Source organism: Chiloscyllium punctatum, chromosome 42 (genome assembly GCF_047496795.1).
Source record: "Chiloscyllium punctatum isolate Juve2018m chromosome 42, sChiPun1.3, whole genome shotgun sequence".
NCBI lineage: Eukaryota > Metazoa > Chordata > Chondrichthyes > Orectolobiformes > Hemiscylliidae > Chiloscyllium > Chiloscyllium punctatum.
Window position 1 is genome coordinate 13,000,258 of NC_092780.1, and position 14,793 is coordinate 13,015,050.

Consider the following 14,793-nt stretch of genomic DNA (forward strand, 5'->3'; position numbering starts at 1 on the left):
GCTGTGCTTTTCCAGCACTACACTCTGTACTTCCTGAATCTTAACTGCGCTTGGCGTCATTTGTCAATCAACTGTTTGCTTGTCATTCGACACTGGCTCCCAGTCTGGCATATGCTAAATTTCAAAATGTCACCTTTGTTTCCAAATCTATCAATGAGGTTCTTCCTTGATCTCTCTCACCTCCATCAGACTTAGAACCCTCTGTGATCGGCTGCTCTAGTTCTGAGTCCTTGTATATTCCTGAATCTGTTTATTACACAACTGACTGCCTCTCTCTTCTTTTCTTAAGTTGTTCTTTAATGTCTGCCTTTTTGAATAAAAGCTTTGTCACCTGTTCCAATATCTCCATTAATAGAATGCAGGCACCAAGGACAGTGGTATGAAAAAGGTTAATCCGAACCTTAACCTTGTTATCACAGGGAGTGGTTGAATGAATAATTTAGATGCATTTCTGGATAAACTGGACAACCAATGGGAAAGAAGAATGCAAAAGGAGATGGGAATAGAGGGCTAAAATGGTAGAGTGAGATGAAGACAGATCAGAGGAGCTAGAGTTGAGAATAAATGCCAATGAGCTTATAAAAGCATATAAAATCATGAAGGGCACAGATAAGGTGAATGACAAGGGTCTTTTCTCTAAGTTCAAAACTGGGGGTGTATTTTCAAGATGAGAGGAGAAAGTTTTAAAAAAGGACATGAGGGGCAGCCTCTTTACACTGACAGTGGTTCGCATATGGAATGAACTGCAAGAGGAAGTGGTGGATACAGGTGCAGTTATAACATTTAAAAGATACTTGGATAAGTACTTGAATAAGAAAGGTTTGGAGGGATATGAGCCAAGTGCAGGCAGGTGGGACTAGATTGGGTTGGGATATCTGGACAGAATGGACAGGTTGGACTGAAGGGTCTGTTTTCGTGCTGTATGACTCCATGACTATTCAGCAGGGGTGTGCATCATAACCAAGGCCAATTCTGATCTCATCTGCTATTCACATAAACCTGCATGTTCCAACAGGGGGTTACAAACATTGAGAAATCCTTGCTGATTTTTCAGTTGTCTTATCTTTAAGTTGTGCAAAGCAATTTTACCGCTTCATAGGCCATTTCGGCACTTATTGGGAATTGGACAAGACATTTTGGGGTGTATAAGCGAGGGAATGAGGCAGTGTGGAATTCAACAGCTTTCCTAAAATTTCTAAAAGACAGCAATACTCCTTTAGGAGTCTACAAAACTTCAGTTTTTACTATGAACAGATTTATGGAGAAGTTTGCAGGTGCACTCCAAAGAGAACAGTCAAAACCTCAAATCAAATTACAGACAGTTATGTATTTCACAAACTTTTATTCTTATAAACTAACCGCTGCTTGCAAACAGAATTCCATGACAATACCCTTGCAGTAACTATTTCAAGGTCAGTCTCTGATGAAGACATGTACCCACAGGGATTTGAATGGAGAATGTGTTTATGCTTTGTTCCCTATCATCTACTTTGCTGTCTGTAACGTGTGAATAAAACATCTGTCAATGTTTTAATGTGGCGAAATGTTATTCACATTTGTAGGACGAGGAGGAAAAAAGAAGTGTTTAAAATGATGAGACATTATTGAATATTACTGTCCAGGGATTAGGGCAATCTTATCCACAAATATCAGAATGTTAACGTATGGTAAAGCCAACAAATAGGAGGACAAATTGGTTCACATATGGAATGAACTGACAGCGGAAGTGCTAGATGCAGGTATAGTTACAATATTTAAAATACATTTAGACAGGTACAGGAATAGGAAAGGTTTAGAGGGATATAGGCCAAATGCAGGCAAATGGGACTAATTTAGTTTGGGAAACTTGGTTGGCATGGACAAGTTGGACCAAAGGGTCTGTTTCCTTGCTGCATAATTCTATGACTCGAATAGCTATGAGTCCAAAAGGAGACTATTGTCTCATGTGCCTGGATTGGATTCAAAGCCAAATCCCAGTAGTTTAAAGGATAGTGTTCAAAGAATATGTGTTGGATAATGCTCCCGACAGATGCATAACAATCTTTCATGTGTGTCCCATACCCTCTGGGCAACTTGATTCAGACCCAAGCTGTATCTTACATACACTCCTTCTTCACCCCTCTCCCCACCTCATCAACCTTTTTCACTTCTCTTTTGAAAGACATTCAGTTCTTCAAGGGTAATTTTTAAAGTATCAATGATTCTTCTAGCACTTTACCTAAGTTGTAATTCTGAATATAGACCATGAAGAGCAGCAACCTGATAACTGGAGGAAACTGAACAGTGAACCTTGATGCTGTATCACCCACCGCCTGTTTCCATGGCAGTAATCAGGAGCAGGAGCTCAGACTGACTTTTGGTTCATTAACCCAGAGGTATCATTTAAGATCTGTAGCTACATCTTGACCCTCGCCCTGTGGCTACGTATAAGAAATAAGTTTAATTTATACAAAGGCTTAAAATAATGTCTCTTAGTATACCCAGAACACAGGGAACGAGTTGTGGAAAAAGAGAGGATTGATTCTAGAAGATGAAATGAATAGATGAAATAGGAGGAGTAGATCAGATGGGTCCAGGAACTTGCTCCCTGATCCCAAAGGATCAGGTGTCTGTCCACGTCATATTTAGATCTACTCAATGATGAACCATTCACAACGCTGTATGATAGAGAATTCGAATGATTTAAAACACTCAGTGAAAAGTTTTCTCCTCACTCCTTTAAATGACCACCTCCTTATTCTTGGAACCAAAAGTCCAGCTGTCCTCTGGCCATTCTACATTCAAGCAGAGGAAACAACTTGCCGGGTTAACCCGGTCAAGCCCTTCAGAATCTCATACATTTCAATGAAACCACCTCGCAATCTTCTAAACTTCAAAGAATTTAGGTCTAACTTACTAAACCTCTCATCCTAGGACAACCTTCTCAACCTGGGAACCATTTTAGTGAATCTCCACTGTCTCACCTCCAATGCAAGTACATCTTCCTTAAATATGGAGACCAAATGGAGTGTAGCCCCATAGCAACAATGAGATGAATGACCAGTCGATTTGTTTCGGATGTTGATGTTTGGAGATGAATTGCCCCACGTTACTGGGAACAAGCCTTGCACCTTCAGAAATCTGTACGTCCATCTTAATTATAGGAAGAATGCTGACCTCTTGCAGCTCATCTGAGGGCCTCACTTCCACAAATGCAGAAATGCCTGCAAGTGTCAGCTTAGATTATATTCTCAAACCCTTGAGTGGGATTTTAACGCACAACCCTCTGAGCTGACAAGGCTACCAATTGAGCCTAAATACCCATAAAAGAGGTAAAGGGGTTAATAATTATTCAGTGCAAGTTTTGTTTTAATTTCTATTTGTAGAGTCGCTTACATTTTGTTGACTGTGTTTCCCTTTAGTTAGTTAAATACCTGCCAACAGATGAAATGTCAATTTATGTTCTAATAAAGCAATATGTTACAAACACCAGAGGGTGATATACGCCTATACTTATGCTCTCCTATGTTAAACAAAACCTGTTGAGAGAGGCTATTTTTCCAACCACCAATCCATGTTATGAAAACACCAGTTCATGGATTTATATGATTGGTTAGCAAATAAATCCTGACTGTTACCCCTCTGCTGACTACCATTTGGACCAAGTTGCTCATGTAGCCATGAAAAGGTAACAATCTTTTGTTTAAATCAAGATGTTAGCATTACACTTTGATTGTACCTCATTGCTGTACCTCTGAAGTCCTGCAGACAGCATTTAGAGGGAACAAAATAAATTTGAGGCAAAACCTCAGGGACCAGATTTAAATAAAACAAGGCTGTGTCGTATTTTGATCTTCAAACGGAATTCACCAGTGCCATACCAGCTTTCCCTGCCTCCACTTTTTTATTGCAGGAGTTCATCTCTTTTACAATGCAAGTAGACACCTCAATGCAGGGGAGGAAACAGTGAGCAAATTAACACGGCACTGTCAAGCCAATTTACTCAGTTTCTGGTAGCATATTCTTCCAGCAACAGCAAAGGATTTACTCCTCCACTGATCGCGGACGTCATCAAACAGAACATTGTTAGAAACAGAACACCAAGCCCTACTTCCCAATGTGTGCACTGTTTTAGTTTTTAAAACTCAGCTATCCTATTGTAACAATTACACTTTGCCTTTCTGGTATTTTCCCTTGTTGCCATTGCCTTTCAGTGTCCTCTGTTGATTGTGTTGACAAGGGCAGCAATACGTCCCCCCAAGCAGATATCTGTAAGCCATGGAGTTGTTAACATGTGATTCAAAGTGAAGAGGTGTGGAATCCAAATTTTCTATACATCTAGTATCAAACATAGGCTTTCCAGCAGGAATTGCTGGATAGCAGGAACTCTGGCTGATTTCCTTCTCCTGAAACCCAGGATAATTGAGAGCAAATGCAGCATCCCCAAGCCCAACTTTAGTCAAGATCAGCTAAACGATTGTAGACAGAAGATTAAACTTTCTGCTGTATGTGGCTCAACAACTCTATGAATAAACATGCATACCCTGTTACAAATGTTAAACTCTCTTGCTTTTATTCTCTGCTGTCTAATAATCCTTTTTTAAAAAACTACCAATCTGTACACCTTAACTTTTGGAAGAATTCTAGACCATTATTAAAGTTACAGTATTTGCCTAAAGCAGGCTGATAAACAAAACTGATTGAAGATAAAGAATTAGTTTAATTCATTTAATATTCAACAGAACTGAAATCTTTCTTAAGTCTGAAACAAATCAAGGTTCAAAGATAGACAGCAGCCAATGCCTGTTAAACACTGTTTAATGGCACACCCTCAATAACATGAGCAATGGGCTCCCAGCTGATTTATTAGTTGGAGGATATGTTTGGTGGGATGCGGATTGCTTTGGTGCTTGCTGCATTTCTCAGTCTAGTAGGGTGAGCAGTATATTCCTTCAAGGATGTAGTGAAGCTAAATGTGACTGTGTTCCTCAAAGTGCAGTAGGGTTAGATAGAGTCATAGAGCCATACATCATGGAAACAGACCCTTCGGTCCATGGTAACCAGATATCCTAAACAAATCTAGTTCCGTTTTCCAGCATTTGGCTCATACCCCTTTAAACACTTCCAATTCATATACCCATCCAGATACCTTTTAAATGCTGTAATTGTACCAACCTTCACCACTTCCACTGGCAGCTCATTCCACAGGACCACCTCTGCATGAAAAAAATGCCCCTTAGGTCCCTTTTAAATCCTTCCCTTCTCACCTTAATCCTATGCTCTCTAGTTTTTGAATCTCCACCCTGGGGAAAAGACCTTGTCTATTTACCCTATCCATGCCTCCTATGATTTTCTAAATCTCTATAAGATTACCCCTCAGCCTCTGATGCTTCAGGGAAAATAGCCCCATTTTATTCAGCCTCTCCCTATAACTCAAATCCTCCAACCCTGGCAACATCCTTGTAAATCCTTTCGGAACCCTTTCAAGTTTCACAACATCCTACCTATAGCATATGATGTTTTTTTCTGTAGTATGTGATGAGATTGGAGATGGCTGTGTTACTTGTAGAGTGAAGTTATAAAAATGTAAAGAACTAGAAGCAGGGGAAGGGTGCTCAGCCCTTCGAACCCCCTCATTTGAGATCATGGCTGATCTTCTACTTCAGCAACATATTCCTGCACTACCCCCACATCTCTTGATGTTTTTAATATGTAGAAGTCTGTTAGTCTCAGTCTTGAACATACTCAACAACTGAGTCTCCACATGGCGTGGGAGAGAGAATGCCAAAAGATTCACCACCTCAAATAGCCTGCCTGTCATTCTGAGTCTGGGCCTGGTTTTATATCATCAAGGGAGAGGAAACATACTCCTTGCATCTACCTTGTCAATCCATGTCAGAATTTTATATGTTTTAATGAGATCATATATAATTCTTCTACACTCCAGAGAATAAACATGCAATTTATTTAATTTTTTTGCTCGTATGACAATCTGTCTATCTCAAGAATTAGTTTGATGAACATTCATTGCATTCCCTCTATGACAAGTATATCCTTTCAACGGTAAAGAAGTCAAAACGGCACATAATGCCCTAGGGAGTGGTTTCACCAAGGCTTTATACTATCATATTAAGATATTTTTACTCCTATAATCAAGTTGTCTTATATAAAAGGTCAACATGTTATTTTCCTTCTTAATTGCTTGTTGTACTTGCGTGCTAACTTGCAGTGACTCATGAACAAGGACAATCAAATCTCTTTGAAGTTCAACACATCTGTGCTTCTCATCATTTAAGAAATACTCAGCATTTCTGTGTTCCCTACCAAAACCTCTCAAAGATAACCTCACATTTCTTCACATTGTATTCCACCTGTCAAATTTGGCCCACTTGTTGCCTCTCCAAATCATCTTGAAATATCTTTGCATCCTATGATAACACACATCCCCACTTAGACTGGACTGGAGATGAAAGGGTATGTGTGAGTGGAATTTGTATGTATTGGACAGGGTCCAGTAATAGCGTGGACAGAAGATGCCTGTCCTTCAAAGGTTTAGTGGGGAGAGGAGGTAGCAATGCTTTTTTGGGCTGGGAGGAAGTGCTATCATTTTGGTGTAATGAAGAGGAACAAATCCCTGTACCTAATGGGAAATCGCTCAACCCCAGCGTACAATATCTCGGGCAAGTAACACAACTCATCCTCAGTTCAGGTGAATATGGCCTACTTTGAGATTTTTTTGTTCTCCACATCCGCCATCATATCTTGTGTAAGATTTCTGATGCTGGAAAAGCATCAGGGAAATGTGGGCATTAATTAAGTTGTTGGGTTAACCTCTGGTCTACAGCTTAAACATTGAGTATTCCTTATATCGTAAGATAAAGAATTTGCTTCAAGTGAGCAACATCTTAGCTGAAGAGTTTGCTGTAAATTACAACTTTCTATTTAACAAAGCTGAAACATTTCCAAGGCAGTCTTTACTGGCAGTGCTGTAATTTATTTCTATAAAAAGTTATTTTTCTATTATAGCAAAAACTTCACAGGCAGCTAATATTTTCTTAAGTACGGCTTTGTTTTAACCATCCCATGATTATTATTTTTGATAATGTAATTTAGAATCTTCTCTAATGGTTAAGGGCAGTGCTCTGAAAAAAATCAGCAAGTCAAAGGTTCAATTTCTGATCTTTGTTGAGTTTGGGGTATCAGCAGTATGCATTGCTACATTTTGCATTGGCTTTCCTGAACTTAGGGAGGAGAAATATCAGCCCACTCCAGCTAGCAACTTCATCTGGAAGTGTGTATGTCTAGACAGAGTGAAAGAGTGGGCATAGTTTTTTTTACTATGGTCCCCAGAACACTGGCAAAGAGTGCATCAACACTCACTGTCTAAACACATGAGTAATTAACGTTTGGACAAGATACCAAAAGGACATAAACAGGGAGTTTGAGTCTCAATCAGGGTTAACACTTTCCAGGAAAATGGGAATGAAGCTGCCTAAAATGATTCAAAAATTAGTAAACTGGATATTGCTGGAAGAGAGAGCTATTGTATCAGGACAAATGCTAGAATGCCAAATTTCAACTGATTACAGTTTCTGTTCTAGGAAGAAACACTACTGATGGTTGGCAAGTCAACCCTGATTAGCTGAGGCTATGTCATGATTAAAACAAAATGAACTTTAGGTTTCCCAAACTCCTTGGTAACCCCAAAAACCAATGTAAAACTTTGACAATATTCATTTTGTTTGAAAAGAACAGCTACCTGCTAATGAACATGTGTCACTTCTGGCAAAGGTATATTTAGTTCTGTACTACACAGAAACTAGTAACTTTTTTTATCCGCCCGTTCTACCTTTCGTAAGATTGCCACTGACTTGTGACTTAATTCAGTAAACCTAAATACCCATAGTTACAAATGTTTTATCTCAGGTTTAAAATTAATAGCTGATAGTCACCATTTGCTGAAGAAAGTTTCAAATTTCTAGCAACCTTTGTATGAAGTGGTGTTTCTTAACTTCACTCCTGAAAGGCCAGACTTGAATTTTTCACCAATGTTGCTCTTAAACCAGACTCCCTAACATTTGGAAATAGTTTCTACCTTTCCAATCTTGCAAATTTAGATCAAATCATCACTTAATCTTCTAAATTCTAACCATAGATTATGTAAACTTTCCTCATTATTTAATTTTTGGCATCCAGATAAGATTCTGGTAAATCTTTATTGCATTCCCTCAAGGTCCTCCTTCACCAATAACATTTTTGAAACATTATCAATGAATTATTATATCTGTGTAATTAACCAGTTTACTGTATATTACTGTGATTACAGACCTGTTAAACAATCATGGCATTATTTTACAACATTGCAGCTCTCTTACACGTTTAGTGCTGGCTTACAGTGGACTTAAAGTGAAGTGTTTGATTAAATTAGAACAAACAAATTAGTGCAACAGCCCATTTATCATGTCTGCTCTTTTTCCTTACATTTTTAAAAAATTTTATTTTACATTTCTTTATATTTTTTGTTTTCATTAAAATGTTGAAGGCTGAATAATTTCCTACTTTTTGCAAGAACAGGATTTAAATATTTTGTCATATGCTGGCCAACAGGCTGACATTTTTTCAGCATATTGTGTTTTCATTTTTAGCATTCTAATATTAGCTGTTACAATTATGAATGGGGAAGTGAAGTTGCTATAATAGAAGAGTAAGTAAAGAGGGAAGTCACCAATTTAAAATACTCACTGATAGTGATGGAGGAGGTCAGGAAAATGGTTTGATGCAGAAGGTAACTGTGGCAAAGAATACTTTGCTATAGCGTCGTTGAGGCAGATACATTTTTATGGAATTATTTAATTATTTGAAGCAGAGAAGGATATAAGGCTATGAGGAGAGAACAGGGCAGTTGAATTTGTTTCAGATGACAGTATTCGAGCAAAGACTCTGTTTTGATTTCGTGAGCTACACACGAAATCTCTGTAATAAGCAGGTAGGGAAAACAAAGAGAAGCGATCGGGACAATGGCAGGGAGGAACAGCTTCAGAGAGGATGAAACAGATTAGGATGAGATGTAGAGAGAATACTTGAGAGAAACAGTGAGGAAAAGGCAGGGAATGGGATAAAAGGACAGAAAGTTTGAGAGATTAGGGAGCAATGAAAATGGAGTGGGAAGCAAAGTTTGATGAGGAGAGAACTGGGTGAAGGTAGGGTAGGGGACTGGAAAGGAAAGCTTGAGAGAGGAAGAAGGGTGAGGGTAGGAACAGAAAATGATGAGCTAAGTGGCAGGAGAGTTCAGAGATGAGTCAAAGGCATTCATTTATAATGAATATCCTGCTCAGGATCTCCTTACTTTTACCAAAGACTGGAAATGACTTCAAAGTAGCTTTCCATTCCTTCTCATATAGTTTGTTGAAAGAAACTTTTGAATAATTCTGACTATTATCTGTTAATTCTGACAGTCACAACCACAAATGTTCTATTAATTCCTTAATCATTTCCTTAAGCCATACCATGGCAGAAATGTCACCCTAGCCCATATCAATCTAGGGGTACACTTGATTTCAAACAGTGGGCATTTAAACAAGTGACTTAAGCTGACCTTCCTCCTTTTATGTAACACACATCAGATTCCTGCCAACAGGATAGGATACTAATATATTCCTCGACTCTGTGAAAATTAAAGGTGGTTACAAATGCAAATATGTTGTGGCAAGTTGTCTCATATTTCTGTTCCTTTTACTGTGCTTATATGTGCAAGAGGCAGAGCTGTCTCTATCAGACAAGCATCTCGGTTACATTTTCCTCTGTTCACACGATCTTTAATTAAAATGGTACTCTGCCTATAGACTGGAGAGCACCATTACCATCAACTCCTGCCTGTAAAGATAGCAAGCACTAAATTAAAATACCCTGCCAATGTCAGTTGTTTTCAACGTTCTTTGCAAAGGGGAACCATGGCTTCAAATTACAGTGAAGGCTAAACTAAATCATGAAATAAAAAAGCCCAGTGTTATCAATATTTATTATTTACTTAGAAGTAGGGATCCACATTGCTATTAATCATCTCAACAATCATTTGAGTCTAGAGCTGGCAGTCTGGGAAACGGTTGATGTCTACTCAGGGGAATTGTTTAGTGTTTTATGTTGGTAAAAGATAAAACATGTCCTTCATCTATTTTCCATGAATGCCCTGGATGGAAAATCATGATCAGATTTTAAAATAGAACTTCATGCACAGAGAAGGTTACTAAACTATTACCCTGGAAAGGTGGTGGGGGAGGGTTGCCTTATGAGATAAGGTTGAATAAACTAAGCTTCTAACTGCTGGAGTTTAGAAGAGGAAGAGAAAAGATGACACAAATGGTCATGGAAGGTACTGCCAGGATAGATGTGGAAACATTTCACATCATCTGTGGAGAGAGGAAAAGAGTTAATGTTTTGGGTCTGGTGTGACTTCCTCAGAATCTAAGAAACCAACTCTGAAGAAGAATCATACCAGACTGAGAACATTAACTCTGTTTCTCTCCAGAGATGTTGTCAGACCTGCGGAGTTTCTCCAGCATTCCCCGTTTGTTTCTGATTTCCAGCATTTACAATATTTTGCCTTTATTTGACGTGGAAAGGATTGCCTTCCCTCATGGAACAATCTAGAATAAGGGGTCACTATTTAAATATACAAGGACACCTATTTAAGACAGAGATGAGGCAAATCTTTTTTTGCCACAGAGGGTTGAGGGTCTTTGGAACTCTCTTCCTGAAAGAGTGTCAGAAATGGAATCTTTGAATATTTATAAGGTAGATGTGGACAGATTCTTGGTAAGCAAGGGAGGAGGTGAAAGGTTTTAGGGGGTGGGAAGGGAATGCAGACAGAATGTTAGTGAATGGCAGAGCAGGCTCAATGGGCCAAATGACCTACTTCGGCTCCTTCTCCAAAACCTTTGCATATACCTATTTCTTCACAGTCAGTTTAGCTTTGGCAACGGGGAGGCAATGGCCTAGTGGCATGATTAATCCAGAGACCCAGGTAATGTCCTGAGGACCCAGTTTCAAATGCTGCAATAATTCTGTAATTTAAAAAAATCTGGGTTTAAGAGTCTAATGATGACCATGAAACTTTTGCCAATAGTCTGAAAGCCCCATCTGATTCACTGACGTTCTTTAGGGAAGGAAATTTGCCATCTTTACTCGGTCTGGCCTACATGTGATTCCATACAGGAATTTGTCTGAATCTCAATTACTCTCCAGGAAATAAGGATGGCAATGAACATTGGCCAGATCAGCAAAGTCCACATCCCATGAACAAAAAAAGAAAAGCTAATTTTTCTTATTTTTTAATGGAATAGATTTTTTCCTGAACTATCTGCTTTAAATGTTGCATTCTATTGTCCCCTCTATTTTTTCCTAATTCACTACTCTTTATTTGGGATTTAGATTATCATTCTCATATTGTAAACATTATTACACTATGATCATTGTTCTCTTGAAGTTCTCCTATGTTTACTCCACTTGCACCCCTACATTGACATGGAACTATATTGCCTTTCCTTCACTGGAGTTGATTCAAACTCCCTTCCCTATTACCACTGTAGGGGTGTATTAGAAAGAAAAAGACATCACTGCCATCTTCTCCAGAACAATTAGGGATGGACAACAAATGCTGGCCTTATCCCGGAAAGGAAAAACAATGCTATGACTAATTTACCAATACTTGTTATTAAGCAAAGGTAAACAGTAAAGTTATCATGTTTATGTGTACTAACGTATCACATCATAGTACAATATGCTGGAATTACTATCTGCAGCTCTAGTCTAAAAGATGAAATGTGTGTCATCATAGTATTTATCTCCTTTACCTCCACATATGAGGCAGATAGCACTCAGGAGTCCTGTCTCTGCATCATCCATCTCCAGTGGTAGCAGTTGATTGGCGAACGCAAAAACCAGATCAGTGAGGGGACCAAAGCCGGCGTTATGCATCTGTGTCCTGTTCAAGGTAAGGCCATCAGAAAAAGTCATGGTATCCTGGTCAGGGGTGTACCTGGTACAGATTCGCAGAATCTAAGGAAACAAAGAAACAATATGAATGCATACTGCTCAAAGGGTGGAATTCTGAATAGTCTGGAAGACTCCAAAGACTAAGGGGGCAGTGGGAGGTGAATGTAGAAATCCTGCCCCTGCTTCCAACAGATACAATTTTTGCTGGTAGGGGAAAGGGGCAGAGGTGTGATTCACATGAGGAAATCCTGAATTCAAACTTAGCTGAGTTCAGATAGACCCCAATTTAGCTGCTGCAATTGGCTTAACCCACTATGTGGGAAAAATTGATGGAACAGATATAAATATTACTGAACGGTAGATATGGTCTATATAGCTGTCATCAACAAAAAATTTTTTAAAAATGCCCCATGCTTTAAACTTAAAAAAAAAGGCTTCAGCTGTCAGTAAGTTTAAAAAAAAACCCTTCACTGGACTGCTTTGAAGACAGGCATAGCCTAAAACAAAACTGCAGCATCTTGCAAGCTCTTTACCAAATTTCTCCAAGGACTATCATTAAGTCATCATGAATGCTCGGCCAAGTTTCAAATGCTTGAATTACCTCAATGGAGGCATCTCCTGAGTTCGCAGATTGATTAACAGAGGCTATTGAAGGATGAGCTGCCTCTGCTGTAGGATCTGAATAGTTTTAATATTTTTAATGAGAGATTAACCAGCTGAGCAGATTTAGAAGCTTTAAATTCATTGTATTTTTTTTTCCATTATTCAGTGTGTGAGTGAGAGCTTTATTCAATTGTTAGGACGCTTTTAAAAAAAAATTCCACATAGAGGTCTGACCACGCTAGATATTGAAGGTAACACGGATATTGAAGGCTTTGGAGGTAACATGGAGAGTATGAGGGGCCATGGAATGCAGTGGTGGGTATGGGATGGCAATGAGTGAGTGAGTGACCACTTAGGAGTGAGGAGTAAATAAGTTGAATTGAGCTGTCATGGAAAGCTATGGGGATGGGATGCGGGAGGTGTTGGGGGCGATACAAAGAGTGAGGCATGGAGAGCCAAACAACATCCATAAAAACTAGGATAAAGTTGCAGGGACCCAAGATTGGTCTTATAACAGACCCTTCCATGTGTGCCCACCGATGCTATGGTTCCACAGGTAGTGGGTCTGACTCAATTCTCCCCACCTCCCCCCGCCACCACCCCAACATCTCCAGGGATCAAAATTACATATTTGGGATACTTTTTGCAGAGATGGATAGCTAGAGTCAAGAAACAAAATCCAGTTTCAACTCTTCATTCTCATGATCGATGCAGGTACACAGTTCAGGCATCTCAACGCTGACAATAAATGGCGCAGTCTGTTACAACACAATGACCAGCAGGATGTGTCTCTCAGGCTTATTTACATGTATAAATCATTATTTTAGTGCTGAGAAAGACACCAATTATTTATCAGCTCCAGCTTCACAAATGCCTTTTGCTTTTCTTATATGTTTGCACTCTTTAGAAATGAGAAAAGAAACTGAATTATTAGTGTTGCTAACTTTTGTTAAGCTATGAAGTACATCAAAGCCAAAGTTAATCATCTGTTATCCACATGCATTTTGTGGAAAGGATCATTGGATACTAACATGAAGCATGGACATTAATTGATTTCTCTGAAGCCCAGTTACGAATTATAGTATCCATACTACCATCCACTCATAGACACTTACCACACATAATGAGGTCGTTTAGTCCATTGTGTTCTTGCCAATTAAAGGTCTGGCTACAATCATCCTGTTTTACAGCTCTTGGCTCATAGTCTTTCACATTATAGCAAAATAAACAAATATCCAAATACTGCTTAAATGTTTTGAGATTTTCTAGCTCAAACACCAGAATTTCAGTGATTTCAGTCAGAGAGTTCTAGACTCCAATACTCTCTAGGTAAAAAGAATCTGTCCTCAACTCCTCTCATTGTTTTGTTACGATAAATCTATGGCCCCTGGTTCTTGATCCCCTCACTAATGGAAGAAGTGTCTTTCTATCCACTCTGTCCATGTCCCTCACAATCATATATACCACCATCAAGTACTCTCAGGTCCCCACCTAGGCTAAGGTCAGTCAAAGATAAACTCAATGTAGATTCAAACAGATCGCCTAAATGCAATAAGGTTTGTTAATAGTCATAGATGAATGTCCATTGTCTTCCTGCTGTAACAGAATTCCAAGGAAATCGAAGCAGCTGCCTAAAGCCACTTTGACCTCGAGGTATTTGGTGCTACACTGTTACAAATACCTAGAGATGAGACTCTTTCTGTTCTTCGCCTGAGCCCCACTGAAGATGTTACCTAGTAGGGTGACAAAACGTCTGAAAATGAACATTCCAGTTCAGCGAGCAAACCTTCATCCAGAACTCTTTCTGTTCTATTGATACTGACTAGTGCCTGCAGTCTGTTAAAAGTGAAAGTTAGAAGAACTTTCTATTGCTGAGTGCTTTGAAATTAATGTTGTAATAACTCAATTTGATCCACTGTAACCTTTCTCTGTAAGTACATATTGGTAAACCCTCATTTTGTCATGCTATCTCACCTGAGTGAGGCTAAAGGAAAAGCCAGGCTTCCTGTGCAAAGCTAGAGGAAAATAATATAGTATTCCTGTTCCAGTTTACTATCCAGATGCTGACCTCTGTTTAACTGCACTGCCTCAGTGTAGTCAAATATTTGCTGACACAGACTGTCAAAGGCACAAATGAAGAACTGTCAACTACATGAAGGACCATATAGACTATGACCATGGTGCAAAGAAGCCATACCTTCTTGGGAGGAAAACAGAAAT

The 14,793-nt window shown here is 39.1% G+C and overlaps 1 protein-coding gene across 16 annotated transcripts in view; it reads right to left on the reverse strand.

The window, feature by feature from the left end:
* Positions 1–14,793, reverse strand: part of raraa (retinoic acid receptor, alpha a) — a 571,472-nt gene that overhangs the window by 6,960 nt on the left and 549,719 nt on the right. For all 16 annotated transcript variants that reach the window (XM_072561430.1, XM_072561419.1, XM_072561418.1 and 13 more), the window contains one exon: positions 11,829–12,033. In XM_072561430.1, coding sequence (XP_072417531.1) covers positions 11,829–12,033 — 205 coding nt within the window. The remainder of the gene's footprint in view (positions 1–11,828; positions 12,034–14,793) is intronic.